The sequence below is a fragment of the Macaca mulatta genome, chromosome 12, assembly GCF_049350105.2.
Source record: "Macaca mulatta isolate MMU2019108-1 chromosome 12, T2T-MMU8v2.0, whole genome shotgun sequence".
NCBI classification, from domain to species: domain Eukaryota; kingdom Metazoa; phylum Chordata; class Mammalia; order Primates; family Cercopithecidae; genus Macaca; species Macaca mulatta.
Genome location: NC_133417.1, coordinates 129,161,713 through 129,177,383, shown reverse-complemented (window position 1 = coordinate 129,177,383; position 15,671 = coordinate 129,161,713). Strand labels below are relative to the sequence as shown.

The window sequence follows — 15,671 nt, the reverse complement described above, 5'->3', positions numbered from 1 at the left end:
TAGAGGATTGATCCGGTTGTGTTAGCCCTAAGCCTTGTTTCTATCCAGTTCACATACAGAATAGCGTTAATCTCACTGTGGTGCTAAGTCATCTTATTTGTTTGGATAAATAAAGACCAACTACTAGTTTTACTTTAATCATATATAATCGTGTGTACAGATCTTGGGTAGAGTTGGACAGGTTCTAACAAATACATATACCCGTGGTCACCAACACCCAGAGCCTTGCCGTTCCCCTAGAAAGTTTTCTTTCTTCCGGTTGCATTCAGTCTTCCTCTTACCCCAGAAGCAACCACTATTCTGATTGTCCCTCTGGTCTCTGACCAGTTTTACTTGTATTTTTGGTGGTTGTTCTGCATCAGTGATTTTAATAAAGAAAAACAGGCTTCTGAGGGAAGATAACCAGGCCCACTGGTCTGCGGTCCTGTAAACAAAGTGATGTGATGCTTAGCTGAAGGCGAGGATAGCCGCTGTCGAGAGTACCTTGTGCTCCGTACGGTTCAGCCGCTCTGTTTTAAGCAAAGATAAGCCTTGCCCATCTTTTTCCCTTGAGGAGGGATGCATCCACTGAGGCAAGTGAAAAGTGAAAAACCCCATTTTTCACCAGATGGTTTTACTTTGAGCTCCATTTTCTTGTCAGGATCCTGCACCAGCCATGCCTAGTGAGACTTTGTTTTATTGCAAGGTTTCCCACTGCCAGCATGGTCATACACAACGGGGCACTCTTCCTCCTGAAAGGAGAGGTGGCTCTGGAGGTTACATGCAACTGTGCAGGTTCCACCTTGTTCTTCTCTTGGGCAGCGACCCACGTCCCTCTCTGGGATGTGTTTTCGTGTGCTACTGAAAATCATCTTTCCATGTAAATGTTTTCTGGCATACTGCGCATGTTATTAATACTTCCTCCTGAGGAGTTTCTCTCACATTTCAGAAGTTCTGTCTATGTTTTGGCCACCAAGGAACATCCCTTTGCCATATACTGTGCAGCCCTCATGGGTCTGTGGCCGCGTGGGCCCAGCCTGCTGGGTGCGATGGGTGCTTCCTGATCCCCCCGGGCACTCTTGAGCAGCAGGTCACTGGTGTGCTAGCCCTGTTGGATGTCCAGCTGCTGATGCTTCTTAAAGATCTTCTGAAAGCCTTCAAATCGCATACCTGTTGTCTTTGCGCATTTTCATGTTTGCATTGAAAAGATTTCTTCAAGTTTGATTTTGCGTTGCATTTTTGCTTATAGCCACCAGCTACACAGCTTTCCTCCCGTGTGAATGAGGACATGGGGACTCAGGTGGTAGTCCCTGACGAAGGTCTTATCATGCCCTTCATTGCCACAAACGGTCTCGCCTTGTGCTCGCATAGGTCTGGCTTGCAGGCCTTGTGGTAATTGGCACTGCGTCGAGGAGGGAGTGGATGAACCTCCTGGGAAGTGCTGTGGTCAGGGGATGTGAGGGTCTCCCTGGTCTCAAGGGTCAGGGAGGACACTGCCTCCAGGACACGCTACTTATGCATCCCACCATCCAGTTTTACTTGGCCTCAAAACTGGAAACATATGGTATCAATATTTAGGCTTCATGTATTTTAGGTTAAGGGTGTAAACATTTATTCAGCTCCTACTGTATGCCAGCATCTACATTGCTGTTAGAAATATAAAAATGGGTCAGGTGTAGTGACTCATGCCTCTAATACCAGCACCTTGGGGTCCTGAGGTGGGAGGATTGCTTGAGCCTGGGAAGTCGAGGCTGCTGTGAGCCGTGATTGTACCATTGCACTCCAGCCTGGGCCACAGAGTGAGACTGCATCTTAAAAAATAATAAATAAGAACCAGGTGTGATGACTCATGCCTGTAATTCCAGCACTTTGGAAGGCCAAGACAGGCGGATCACTTGAGGTCAGGAGTTCGTGACCAACCTGGCCAACATGATGAAACCCTATCTCTACAAAAAAATACAAAAATTAGCTGGGCTTGTCGGCAGGCGCCTGTAGTCCCAGCTACTTGAGAGGCTGAGGCAGGGGAATCCCTTGAACCCAGGAGGTGGAGGTTGCAGTGAGCCGAGATCGTGCCACTGCACTCCAATGTGGGTGACAGAGCGAGACTCTGTCTCATCAATAAATAAATGAATGAGAAATATAAAAGTGATTGTCACAGAGTTGGCAATGGGGACAATAAGCTGGTTATGAGTACAGAGGCAGAGCGGGGCGATCACCCGCGGAGTCCCCGGTGTCCTAGGGATGCAGGAGACGGAGAGGCCTGGCACCCAGAGGCCTTGAGAGTGCAGGAGCAGGAACCGCAGGGCTCCCATTGTTTCTCTGAGGTCATAAACCCGAATATTGAACTTTGGCTATTTTGGTCGTTTGTCATTTTCCTGCATGTGCACAGGATTTCCTCATCACCCTGTGCGTGTTCCGATGAAAAAGATCCCCAGAGATGTTGTGTGGAATGATTTCCTCCGGGGGGCAGAAGGCAGAAAGCCATGCCCAAGCCTAAGCCTGCTGTGTGCTCCCGGTGTGTGTGGCGCCCCTCTCCATGCCACTCCTCCATGAACCTCTTCCCACTCACAGCCACCGCCTTCCTCTTGGCCCAGGCGGTCAACCACCAAGTGCACACAGTTTGTTTTTACCAAGAAAAGCAGTTAACAGTTCTGTTTTCTTTCTATGTCATTATGTAATTTTTTTTTTTTTTTTTTTTGAGGCAGAGTGTCACTCTGTAGCCCAGGCTGGAATGCAGTGATGTGATCTAGGCTCACTGTAAACTCTGCCTCCCGGGTTCACGCCATTCTTCTGCCTCAGCCTCCCAAGTAGCTGGGACTACAGGTGCCCGCCACCATGCCTGGCTAAATGTTTTTTGTATTTTTGGTAGAGATGGGATTTCACCGTGTTAGCCAGGATGGTCTCGATCTCCTGACCTTGTGATCCACCCGCCTGGGCCTCCCAATGTGCTGGGATTACAGGCGTGAGCCACCGCGCCCGGCCGAACATTTTCATATTATTAAAATGAATTGAAATCCTTACTCCTAGGTACTGCATAACTTATATCATCATACTTTATGTGACTATATATAGTATGTATATGTATATGATGTGCATATATGATATGCTATATATGTATCTGTATATAATATATATGTTATATACTATATATACTATATATGTATGTGTACATATATGTATATATTTGTCCAGTTTGTCCGGTTAATTTTATAAGGTCAGTTAGGAAATAGTATTAAACAAATTTTAAAAATTAAGTTCTCATGGAACACAAAAGATAAAATTATTAAAAACAACTCCATTTTTCCTTTTCTTTTCTCCACAGAACCATCCGGGTATGGCTGAAAAGAGACAGTGGTCAATACTGGCCCAGCATTTACCACACAATGGCCTGTAAGTAGCTGAACTGTTCCATTTGAGAGAAATGTCTCTAATGTTATTGATGATTTAAATTTCAAAATATCGACTGGACACGGTGGCTCACACCTGTAATCCCAGCACTTTGAGAGGCCAAGGTGGGGAGATCACCTGAGGTCAGGAGTTCGAAACCAGTCTGACCAACATGGTGAAAGCCCGTCTCTACTAAAAATACAAAATTAGCTGGGCGTGGTGGTGTGCGCCTGTAATCCCAGCTACTCAGGAGGCTGAAGCAGGAGAATCACTTAAATCCAGAGTGGGAGGTTGCAGTGAGTCGAGGTTGCTCCACTGCACTCCAGCCTGGGCAACAGAGTGAGACTGTGTCTCAAAAAAATAAAAATAAATAAGTTTCAAAATGTCTGATTAAATATTGCTGCTAGATTTCAAAATGAGTTTCTTAGTTGCCTAATACCTCTGACAGGCTCTAATAAACTGCAGGAAAAGTCCTTTTTTTTGCAAAGGAAGTTGAGTCTATGGCTTAACTGAATTAGACTTGAGCAAAACTGAAAAAAAAAATAAGAAAATGAACATGTTCTCCTCAGTTTTTCTTTGTCTTAACTTGGCCAACTTATATTAGTAGTAACTTTGTCCTTTGTAGTAGCCAATATTGACACGAAGAAAGGACTGTGCCCTCCATAGCGTCATGACTACCTTTGCCCAACCTTTTCACCAACCTCTGGACCATTGAGAGACATGGTCCAAGGTACAACACATTCTAAATAGAGAATTTTCTCAGCAGTCAGGTATGTTCTGTAAATAAATCTGGATGATGAAACTTCTGCTTGGAGCCTTTAAAGCAGCCCTGGAGGCCAGGCGTGGTGGCTCATGCCCGTAATCTCAGCACTTTGGGAGGCCAAGGCGGGTGGATCACCTGAGGTCGGGAGTTCGAGACCAGCCTGGCCAACATGATGAAACCCCATCTCTACTAAAAATACAAAATTAGCCTGTAATCCCAGCTACTCAGGAGGCTGAGGCAGGAGAATCGCTTCAACCCGGGAAGCAGAGGTTGTGGTGAGCCAAGATCACTCCACTGCACTCCAGCCTGGGCAACAAGAGCAAACTCCATCTCAAAAAAAAAAAAAAAAAGCAGCGCTGGGATGTACTGACATAAAGTGACACATAAACTTTAGCCCTTGATGTGAATCTTAGCAGCATCACCATCCTTACCTCCCGCTTCTTTTCTTCAACCGTTCTTGAAAAGAAAGCCATGTAGACAATGCCTGGACGTCACCAAAGTTCAAGCAGGGAGTCAACTCCGTGATGCCAAGTAGCCAGATAGAAGGCCTCCGTAGCTGCTAATTTCCTTGAGGCTTGGTCCTTAATGAGTGATTTTCCTCAGTTAAGATTTTTAATACACAGAGGACCTTCCCTAAGAAAAGAAAAAAGACTTCAGTGCATGCTTGATGGTTTGTTACTGGAGACCATTATCAAGTTTTCCAAAGAAGAGCTCTTGACAGTGGTCGCAGATACTGCTGATGCTGTCCACTGCTTTCTTAAGAGGTATTCCAGGGCTGTGGAGTTCGTTATAAAGACAGAGCAGTCAGTTATTCAGCAAACTACATCTCATCAGCTTGAGTCATCCTTTCAGGCACCTCTCTCCTCTGATAGCACTTTCTCCTTTATACATATATTTCATTGTGCATGCAGCATTTAGATCCTGTAATAATTTTCACAAAAAGTTCGTAGTTTATTAGGGTTTTTTATTTTTCTGCCTTCTACCAACAGCCTGGGCAGGCTAGCCAGCTTCTCTGTCTTGGTAGTCACTCAGTGAAATTGAGAGAGACCTTCTGGAACCCTAGTATAAAGATAACTATTATGAAAGGAACAGTAAAGCTTTATTATGCATAGGACATTTGAAGACTTCTTGAAAACCTGATCATAATTTATTGTGCCAAGCAGTGGCATCTCTTCTGTTACCCATGTCTGCATGTACTGTGGATGCATAACCTTGGTTCTCACACTAAATTCTCACCTTGAGATATGAAGTAACCGATGTCTTAGTGAAGGTGTTTATGGAGCCTGTCTGATAAATTTACTTTGGAAATTTTGGCAGCAGGGTAGAGGTAGGTGGGACATCCTGGGCCTCTGAGCCCACCTGTTACCCAACCTGCCCCAGTCTCCCAAAAAGACTTGTTAGGCTAATTCCTTACTTTCCAGTGACCCAGAGATAGATCTGAGAGCTGGAAGTAGCAACAGCCTGAGGAACGCATATCAGTGCAGGGAAATGTTTTGTTATCATTGTGGAAAATGTTGTTAATACTATGGCTCTTATGCTTCCCACTCTTCCCTTCCTTCATAATTAGCATTTTGGTCATAGCTTAATCTCCCTGAGTCCTTAATCTTGAAGTTCATTCTCATTAGAATAGAGACAGAGACTGAGATGGATTTTGTCCCATATTTAGTTCAGTTACTCCTTGACTTGCATTTCCCCCAAATATTTAGTACAACTTTCTAATGAATTTCTCTCCCAGAGCACCAAAACCTTAGCAGTAGAAATGTGTGTGCTCTCTTGGCTGTTAGATCTTGAGCAAGTGGCGGTGGATCTCTCTGTCTTCAGCCCTTTTTAACTTGGCTTAACTGTCCCCTCCTGAAGGAGCTTCTAGATCAGGAAGGAGGAACTTGAAAGAACAGACACAGCTTCGCAGTGGGTAGTTGACACCTGCATGTTTGTATCTGCACATGTTCAGTGTGTTACTTCTAGATGCTTCTTTATTGCTTCTATTTGGACCTGTATCTGCTGATAAAACTGCAGATACACCACAAGAAGAAAACAGAGTGAACGAATTGTGAAAAATAACTGCTTGTCTGTTTTAGAATGACTTTTTATTTCAAAATTAAATTTAGAATACGAAAAGCAGAATGCCATGTTAGTTCTAAAAACTATCTGCAGATTATCCAATTTAGGATGTCTTAGTGGTTATATCCACCAATTTAGACTTTTTCCTGTGACTTGACAGAGTGATCAATAAGCCAAGCCTTATTATACTGCTATATGCAGTCCAATTGTGTTCTTTCTATAACATTACCTCACATAAAAAAATAACTTTCAGACTGCTTTAGCTGAAGAAAAATGGTAACTCTTGGCTTCTATCTTTACTGTGTACTTCGTGCCTTTTTTTTGGTAATATAATTTTATGAAACCATCACAACAGCTATGCAAGGCAGATAATATTTTTACCGTTTTGTGAACAAGCAAGCTGAGGTTAGAAGGGTTAAGTTGATTTCTGGCCATTGGAATTCCAATCCATGTTCATCTATGACTCCAAACCTATGCTTCCCACCACAGTGATGGGTAGGTCCACAAACTTTTTATGCAAAGGGCCAGACAGTAAACATTTGGACTTCGTGGGCCAATCTCTGTGGCACTTACTCAAGTCTGCCTTCCTAGCATGCAAGCAGTCATAAATAAGACATAAATATGGCATGTGAGCAATCATAAGTTATACATAAATGTAGCATGCAAGCAATCATAAATGAAAGGTCTGTGTTCCAAAGGAAAAAAAAAAAACTATTAACAAAATATGCAGTCAGCTGAATTTGGCCCTGTGGTATGATCCAAAGTTTTAAACATTTGATTTTGGACTGCAATGATGGCTTTTTAAAAGTTCATTGACTTCGCTGGGCATGGTGGCTCATGCCTGTAATCCCAGCACTTTGGGAAGCCAAGGCAGGCTGATCATTTGAGATCGGGAGTTCGAGACTGGCCTGGCCAACGTGGTGAAACCCCGTCTCTACTAAAAATACAAGAATTAGCCTGGTGTGGTGGTGGGTGCCTGTAATCCCAGCTACTTGGGAGGCTGAGACATGAGAATCGCTTGAACCCAGGAGGCGGAGGTTGCAGTGAGCTGAGATTGCACCATTGCACTACAGCCTGGGTGACAGAGCGAGACACCATCTCAAAAAAAAAAAAAAAAAAAAGTTACCTGATTTGAAAGATGATTCCTGTTTTGCTTTATATCCAACTCCTCCCCTTCTATATTACATTTATATTGCTTATCTCAATTAGAAACCTCCTTTCCAGGGAGAGAGCCAGGATATCACTATATAAAACAAAACAAACTAAGGAAACCCTTTTTTTCTTTTTCAAATGTTATAATTGTCTAGCTTCATAAAATTACCCAGCACTTCGTAATTTTTACACAAAAGAGGGATTTTACATATTTATGTTGTTTGTTATAGGATTAGGCATTAAAAAAATTGAAAAGAAGCTTAAAACTAATGCATTTAGTGCCATCTAGAAAGCAAGCAAAAATGATGACAGTGAATCTCTGAACGCATCAAAGCATGATTTGATTTGTCAAAGATAAGTGTATGCATGGTTATTAAAGAGCATTTTGATAGTATAAAGATATGTGTGTGTATATATATATATGTATATATATCATATACATGATTGTTCTTTTCATCCCAAACATCAGTATGGTGGATAAGGAGTATACAGGCTCATAGTGAATTCTAATTGTTTTGTGCACAATTTCCGTATGTACCTTTCAGAGTCAAATACACGGTTCTTGGATGCAACTGAAACAGTCTCTATGGTCTGATCATGCAGTTAGCTATGTTTTCGCTTTGGGGTACAATCCAGTATTGTAGTTTACTTCCTTTGGTGAGGATATCGGCCTACGAGAGAGAGAGAACTTTAAACTATATTCAAATGATGACTTCATTTAAAAGACATTTTTTCTTTTATCTTTTTTTTTTTTTTTATTTGAGATGGAGTCTCACTATGTTGCCCAGGCTAGTCTCAACTCCTGGCCTCAAGCAATCTTCCTGCCTTGGCCTCCCAAAGTGCTGAGATTATAGGCATGAGCCACCATACCCACTTGTCTTTTACAAAAAGTTCTATTCCAAAGTAAATTCAAATTTTTTTGTTTTGTTTTTCCCTAGCATGCATTTCCTTGTTTTGGTTCTTCTGTTGCTAACTAAAATTCCTTAGGCTGAAACAAACCCAGATATATATTTTTTCAAATGTTCCAATTTATAAATCACTTTAATTCTAATTTTTGGTAAAAGGAGACAATTTAGAATTTCTCCTTTCTGAAACTCGTTCTCTAGCCTGTGATTCTGGAAGCGGGTAGGTAGAACATGGAAAGAGTGTTTACATGAGGAGAGGCAGCTGTTCTCCCAGTCACGTAAGACTGCTATGGACAAGGAAACCTGTCTGCACCTCACAACTCACATATGCCATATATCTGCACCTCACATATGCTCACATATGCCATAGAATAGGAATTCTGGTGCTGGGAACCCATCTTTGCACAGATTCTAGCTACTCTTTGACATTTGATGGGAAGGGTGGCAGGGGCAGGATGACCTCCTGAGTGTTTTGGGCAGCAGATCACACACTGCAAGCCCTGGTCCCCAAGGCTTGCCAGACGACAGGTAGGACTTTCAGTCAGATGAAACTTCGTGCTGGCTCGCTTCACCCAGCATTATAGAAATAACCGAGAAGATTTGTGAAAATAAAGTTTTAAACTAAGGCAACAGAGAGAACTTTAATAACGTTTTCAATTTACGTAATTTTTAGAAAACATTTTTACTCTCTCTCTGTGAACCTAAACTGTATAGTTCTTAATCAGTCACTTTGAAGAATGACTTAAAGTGCTTAGCTTTGCTGGTAATGTGCTCTTTGTCTTTCTGGCAGCTCCTTGCTCTGCTATGGCTTACCATCATGACAGCAGACGGATATTTGTGGGCCAGGATAATGGAGCCGTAATGGTAGGTAGCTTTTAGAATGTATTTATTATTTTCTTTATATTGACCTCCCATGTCCCTTATTGGCCAGTTAACTTTGGATTAACAATGGATGCTTGATTGTTTGGCATGAAAAATGTTTAATTTAGGCCAGGCACGGTGGTTCACATCTGTAATCCCAACACTTTAGGAGGCTGAGGCAGACTGATCACTTGAGCCCAGGAGTTTGAAGCCAGCCTGGGTAACACAGTGAGACCTCATCTCTACGAAAAATCAAAAAAATTAGTTGGTAGTGGTGCATGCCTGTGGTCCCAGCTACTTAGGAGACTGAGGTGGGAGGATGGCTTGAGCCCAGGAGGTCAAGGCTGCAGCTAGCTGAGATTGCACCACTGCACTTTCGCCTGGGCAGCAGAGGGAAACCGTGTCTCAAAAGAAAAAAAAAAAAAAGTTTAATTCAGTATAGATATTAGGTCAAAAATGGATTAAATTGTTGCTTCATTTTAAACTAGTTCCTTGGAACTCAGAATGCTGTTGTAATTGATAGCTGGATGCTCAGGCTGACCCACAGATCATAGCCTTCATAGAGTGAATATGTCACCTACAGCAATCCACAGCCCTCAGCCGTGATGGTGGAGAGCCTCTGTGTATGTGTGTATATGTGTGTGTGTGTGTGTGTGTGTGTGTGTGTGTAGCCATTCAGCCAGCAACTCACAGAGCTCTTTAAGGCAATACTTCTCAAACTATCTTTGGTAAAGGACATGATATTTAAGTTTTTAGTCTATTATAGATTGGCATTTTTGTGGGTCAAATTGTATGCATATATTTATTTTTTCTTAATTGAAATATAACATATAACATAATTATATTTATCATTTTAAAGTATATAATTCTGTGGTCTTGTAGTATATTCATAAGATTGTGCAACCATTACCATTCTCTAATTCCAGAATATTTTCATCACCCCTCCCTGCAAAAAAATCCCATACCCATTAGCAGTCACTCTCCATTGCCCCTTCCCCCAGCTCCTGGAAATCACTAATTTACTGAATCCAAAGATTTGCCTATTTTAGACACTTTAGATAAATAGATTCATACAGTACATGTGGCCTTTTATGTTTGTCTTTCACTTAGCATGATGATTTCAAGGTTCATGCCTGTTTGAATTAATTCACTCTTTTGGCCGTGGAATAGTATTCTATACTGCACTTGGTTTATCCCTTTATTAGTTGATAGACATTTGGGTTGTTTTCACTTTTTGGCTGTTATCAATAACGTTACTATGAAAATTCATGTACATGTTTTTTGTACATATTCCGGCTCTCCAAATCCTTGCTAACACTTGTCACTTTCTGCTTGTTTTGTTTTGTTTTGTTTTTGTTATGGTCGTCCTGGTGGATGTGAAATGGTATTAGATTGTGGTTTTGATTCGCCTTTTCCTAATCACTAGTAATGGTGAGGATCTTCTTAGGTACTTGTTGGTCATTTATATCTTCTTTGGAGAAATATCTGTTTAAGTCCTTTGCCCATTTTTAATAGAGTATTTTTTAATTGTTGAGTTGTAAGAGTTTTTTCTGTATGTTAAATACTAGACCCTTATATATGTTCTGCAAATATCTTCTCCTAAGAGCTGCCTTTTTACTTTATTTTTAAAGTTTAGTGAAGTCCAATTTATTTATTTATTTATTTTGGCTACTTAAGCTTTAGATACCATATCTAAGAAGCCATTGCCTAATCCAAGGTCATTTATACCTATGAAGATAAGTATAAATGAAGATTTACACCTGTATTTTCTTCTGAGAGTTTTATAGTTTAGCTTTACATTTAGATCTTTGGTTTATTGTAAGTTAATTCTTACATGTGGTATCACAGAGGGGTTCCACATTTATTCTTTCGTATGTGGACATCCAGTTATCCCAGCACCAATTGTTGAAAAGACTATTTTTTTCCCATTTAATTTTCTTGGCATCTTTGTCACAGAGCCAGCCGGCAGAGAGCCAGGGAAGTTTCCAGAAGTCAGTGTCCAGAAGACCCAAGTGAGAAGGATCTCTGTGCATCAGAGGACTCAGAGGAGGTTATAGTGGCTTGCTGGTGCGGGGCGATAGGGAGGCACCCTAGGAAGATTGGAGAAGTGGGCAGAGGCCGCCAGGTCGTGCAGGGTGTTGTAAGTCCGGGTAAAGCTTTAAATTTTAATGTAATTGTAGTGAGAAGCTGTTAAAGTGTTTTCAGCAGATGAATAGCATGATATAATTTACATTTTTCAAAGATCCCTCTAGCTGCTGGGTGGAAAACGGATTGAGGGGCGGCCAGAGTGGCGGTGGGATAATCGGGCTGTTTTAGCAGTCTGGGTGAAAGGACAGTGGCCATGAAGGAGGACAAGTGGATGGACTTGAGATAAGTCTTGGAGACATCTGAGATAAGTTGACTGTGTAGAGGAGAGGAAGAGAAGTCGGGTGACAGCCAGAATTTTGGCTTGAGCAGTTGGGTAGGAAGTAGTATTGTTTCCTGAGAAGGGTAAGGCTGGGCTGGGGAGGCAGTTGGAGGGAGGGGGACAGTGAGAGCCAGCCTCATTTGAGATACCGGTGAGCTTCTGACTGGCCATGTGAAGTTGGCACAGGATAAACAAAACTGGAGCCCCGGAGAGGTCTGGGCAGAGGACATCATCATCAGGTCATTTTTCAAGCCACAAGAATGATTGAGTAGCTGGGGAGGGAATGAAAGAAGTCAGGGCCCAGACCTGAGGCCTAAATAATGACAGCGTTTTGGAGTAGAGTTGAAGGGGAGGCCAGCCAGGGAGGAGGGGAAGTGATGATCCTTGAGTGTGACTTTAAGGGGCCCAGACCACCTTATGTAAGCTGAGTTTCCTGACCTTGCGTAGTCACGCCAGTCATTGAGGGGACTTAACTAAAATACAGATTCCCCAGCTCTGTGCCAGACCCAGAGCTTCGGAATCACTAGGGAGGGACCTGGGGATCTGTATAATAAGTAGCAAGTCCTCTAGGTGAACCCAAGGATCAAGTGCTTTAGAGAAACTACATGGTTTCGCTAATGAGGAACAGGAGCAGGTTTCTGGTTTTTGTCAGCTCAGAAATGTGTAGCAGGCTTTGAAGGGACAAGGCTGAAAGTACGGGTGCCAGTTAGGAGGCTGCCTCCAGATCCCAGTGTGAGATCGTGAAACACCGGGGTGGGGAGGAGAAGAGGCTGTGGCCTCAAGAACTGTCTGGGAAGCAGGGCTGGGTGTTTGAATAAAGGTGCATGTTGAAATAGAGAGCCGCTTTAAGATGACTTTCAGGTTTCTAGCCAGGAGTTAGCTGCTTCAGAGACAGAAAAGATGCTGATCTTTTTTGGGGAAAGGTGATGAGTTAAGTTTTGAGAACTGAACTTGGGTGCATGTGCCTGAACCTCAGGGTTTGGTCTGGGCAGGGGTTGGGAGTTCCCTGAATGTAGACGTCAGTGGAAACTACAACGGTGGCTGCCGTGAACTAGACAGAGCTGGTAGATTGAGAAAAGCAGAAGGCCAAGGTCACATTCCTAGGGAAATGTCAATATTTAAAGAAAAGCCAGAGGGCTGGGAGCCTAAAGGAGAGACAGGAAGAATAGGCAAAGAGGGAGGAGAGCCAGCCAGGACAGTGCAGCTACGGAAGCCGGAGGGCAGTGAGTTTCAGGGAGGAGGTGAGTAAAGTTGTCAAGAGCAGGAGGAAGAGGATGAAATTAGGCCTGGGCAGTGCTCTTGGGATGGCACTTAGAAGGCAGCTGCTGATAACAAGAAGAGCCTTTCCATGCAGTGGGGTAGCCCTGGTGAGCCATGGACTGAAGTGTGACTGGGAGATGAGGGAGCCAGAGAGCCTGAGGGTAACCAGGGTGGGCTGATCATTAGAGAAGCTTTTGGCTGAGAAGGGGACAACAGAAGTAGAAGTATAGTTATGAGAGTTTCTTTTATTTTTTTACTGAAAGCAGCAGCCTTGGACCAGGTGTGGTGGCTCATGCCGATAATCTCAGCCCTGTGGGAGGCTGAGGCAGGAGGATTGATCCCAGGAGTTGGAGACCAGCCTGGGCAATATAGTGAGACCTCATTTCTACAAAAATTAAAAAAATAGCTTATTGTGGTGGCATAACCATGTAGCCCCACTACTCAGGAGGCTGAGGTGGGAGGATCACTTGAGCCTGGGAAGTGGAGGTTGCAGTGAGCAGAGATTGCACCACTGCACTCCAGCCTGAATGGCAGAACAAGACCCTGTCTCAAAAGAAGGAAAAAAAAAAAAAAAAAAGAAAAAGCAGCAGCAGCCTTGATGTAAGGGTCAAGAAGAAAGATCCAGTAGAAGGGACAGGCTCCCTGCCCATGCAGTTCACACAGCAGCGGGTGGCAGGCAAGGGTGCTGGAAATGCATGACACAGTAGTGAATGCCAAAGCTCTCCGTTTTAGCCTTCAGTAAATTTTATGGGAATATCATGATGATGTGCATGCACATATATAACGAGAAGCCACTAAGTACAAGCTTCACATAGTGCAGTAGTGCAGTGTTAGTGCATTTATCTCCCTAGAGACCCTTTTTGTGGCCTTCAGTTCAAGGGGAGACTGTCATTATAGGATGGCACATAAGAACTGTTACAGTTTTTAATGGAAAGGGGCAAGGCAAATCCAATTTAACATTAGTCAGCAGTTGATCAATTGTTCTTCCACTGAATATGGATGAATATATACCGTGCTGATACATTTTTTCTACTTTGCAAAAACAAGATGGAGAACAAGAAATCTGTATTCTTTTGTGTGCTTTTTTTCCCCCTCACTCTGGTCTGTCAGCAATTCATAATATCCATGTCAGTTTAGCATTGATCAATAATAGTATTCTTGGCTGGGCGCAGTGGCTTATGCCTATAATCCCAGCACTTTGGGAGGCCAAGGCGGGTGGATCACTTGAGACCACGAGTTCAAGACCAGGCTGGCCAGTATGGTGAAACCCCCGTCTGTACTAAAAATACAAGAAAAATTAGCCAGGTGTGGTGGCACACACCTTTAGTCCCAGTTACTCAGGACTCTGAGGCACAAGAATCGCTTGAATCCAGGAGGCGGAGGTTACAGTGAGCTGAGATTGCATCACTGTACTCCAACCTGGGTGACAGAGCGAGACTCTGTCTCAAAATAATAATAATATAATAATAATAATGGTAGTACTAGTAATTAGTGATTTTTCTTTAGAGTTTTATTTTCATAGTTTTATGTTGAGGTTGATTTTTTTTCCCAATAAAACATATGTACTTTAAATTTCTTTTCCAAGTTATAAAGGATTACATCTATAGAAAATTTGGGGCCAGGTGCAGTGGCTCACGCCTGTAATCCCAGCACTTTGGGAGCCCGAGGTGAGTGGATCACCTGAGGTCAGGAGTTCGAGACCATCCTGGCCAACATGGTGAAACCCCATCTCTACTAAAAATACAAAAATTAGCTGGGCGTGGTTGTGCACTCCTGTAATCCCAGCTACTCGGGAGCCTGAGGCAGGAGAACCGCTTGAACCTGGGAAGCAGACGTTGCAGTGAGCCGAGGAAGCAACAAGAGCGAAACTCTGTCTATAAATAAATAAATAAATAAATAAATAAATAAAATTTGGAAAACACAGGAGAATAAAAAGAAGCCAAAAACCACCTACAATCTCAACACTTTTTTTGTTGTTGTTGTTGTGTGTGTTTGTATATTAAATAGGTGTACTTTCCCCCACTAAATTGCTGAGCTACCCAGCGCCCTGTTTTTACTTTGCTGAGAGCTCTGTTAGTGAGGGGTCTTTGCAGTTTTGCTTTAATATGCAGTGTCTTGAGGGGTTTTTTGTGTCCCTAAGAGAATACAGTTTTGTAGTAGGAGGGAGAAGGAATACGGAGTGCTGATTTGGGCAGGAAGAAGTGGACACAAATCCCATGCTGGTCAGCAGCACTTACTTTTATTCAATTAGGTCTGTTCTCCCAAAGCGATGTTGGCCTGAGGACAGGTCTGATGAAGGAAGCAATTCATATCATTCCTAAATAACTCGTCTTAAGTCCCAGGTCTTGTGAGAATCATTTTTGGATTTTACTTCGTTTTTGAAAGTTAAGTTTCTGTTGTTTTATAAAACCATAACTCTTAAAATTTTTTATTTTGTGCATTTGCTTTTAGGAATTTCACGTTTCTGAAGATTTTAATAAAATGAACTTTATCAAGACCTACCCAGGTAATTATAATACACATTATCTTGCATACACATACATGTAGACATACACAAAACTAGAACATCATCTCTTATGGTGAAAATTAGATTTTCACATTAACTTGTTAGTTTTGTTAACCCCACAATGAGAGAGACTGTTGTCTTTTAGTGATATTTCAGCTTTTTATTGCTCATTAGCATTTAAAATTTTGTATATCAGGCACATTATCAGATTTAATTAACCATTCTTTTATCATTGGATATGTGTACCGCTTCCATTTTTTTGATAACACACACTACTCTTCATACATGTATGTGTGTGTATATAACTGTGAGTGTGTGTACAGTTTTTTGATATGTGTATACACGTGTGTGTGTGTGTGTGTATTCTTGAATAAGTGTATACACGTATGT

General features: G+C 42.4%; 1 protein-coding gene across 1 annotated transcript in view; it reads left to right on the top strand.

Moving 5' to 3' along the window:
* WDFY1 (WD repeat and FYVE domain containing 1) overlaps positions 1–15,671 on the top strand; it is a 70,996-nt gene that overhangs the window by 23,643 nt on the left and 31,682 nt on the right. The window contains exons 2-4 of the mRNA XM_015111170.3: positions 3,302–3,369; positions 9,038–9,111; positions 15,227–15,281. Coding sequence (XP_014966656.2) covers positions 3,302–3,369; positions 9,038–9,111; positions 15,227–15,281 — 197 coding nt within the window. The remainder of the gene's footprint in view (positions 1–3,301; positions 3,370–9,037; positions 9,112–15,226; positions 15,282–15,671) is intronic.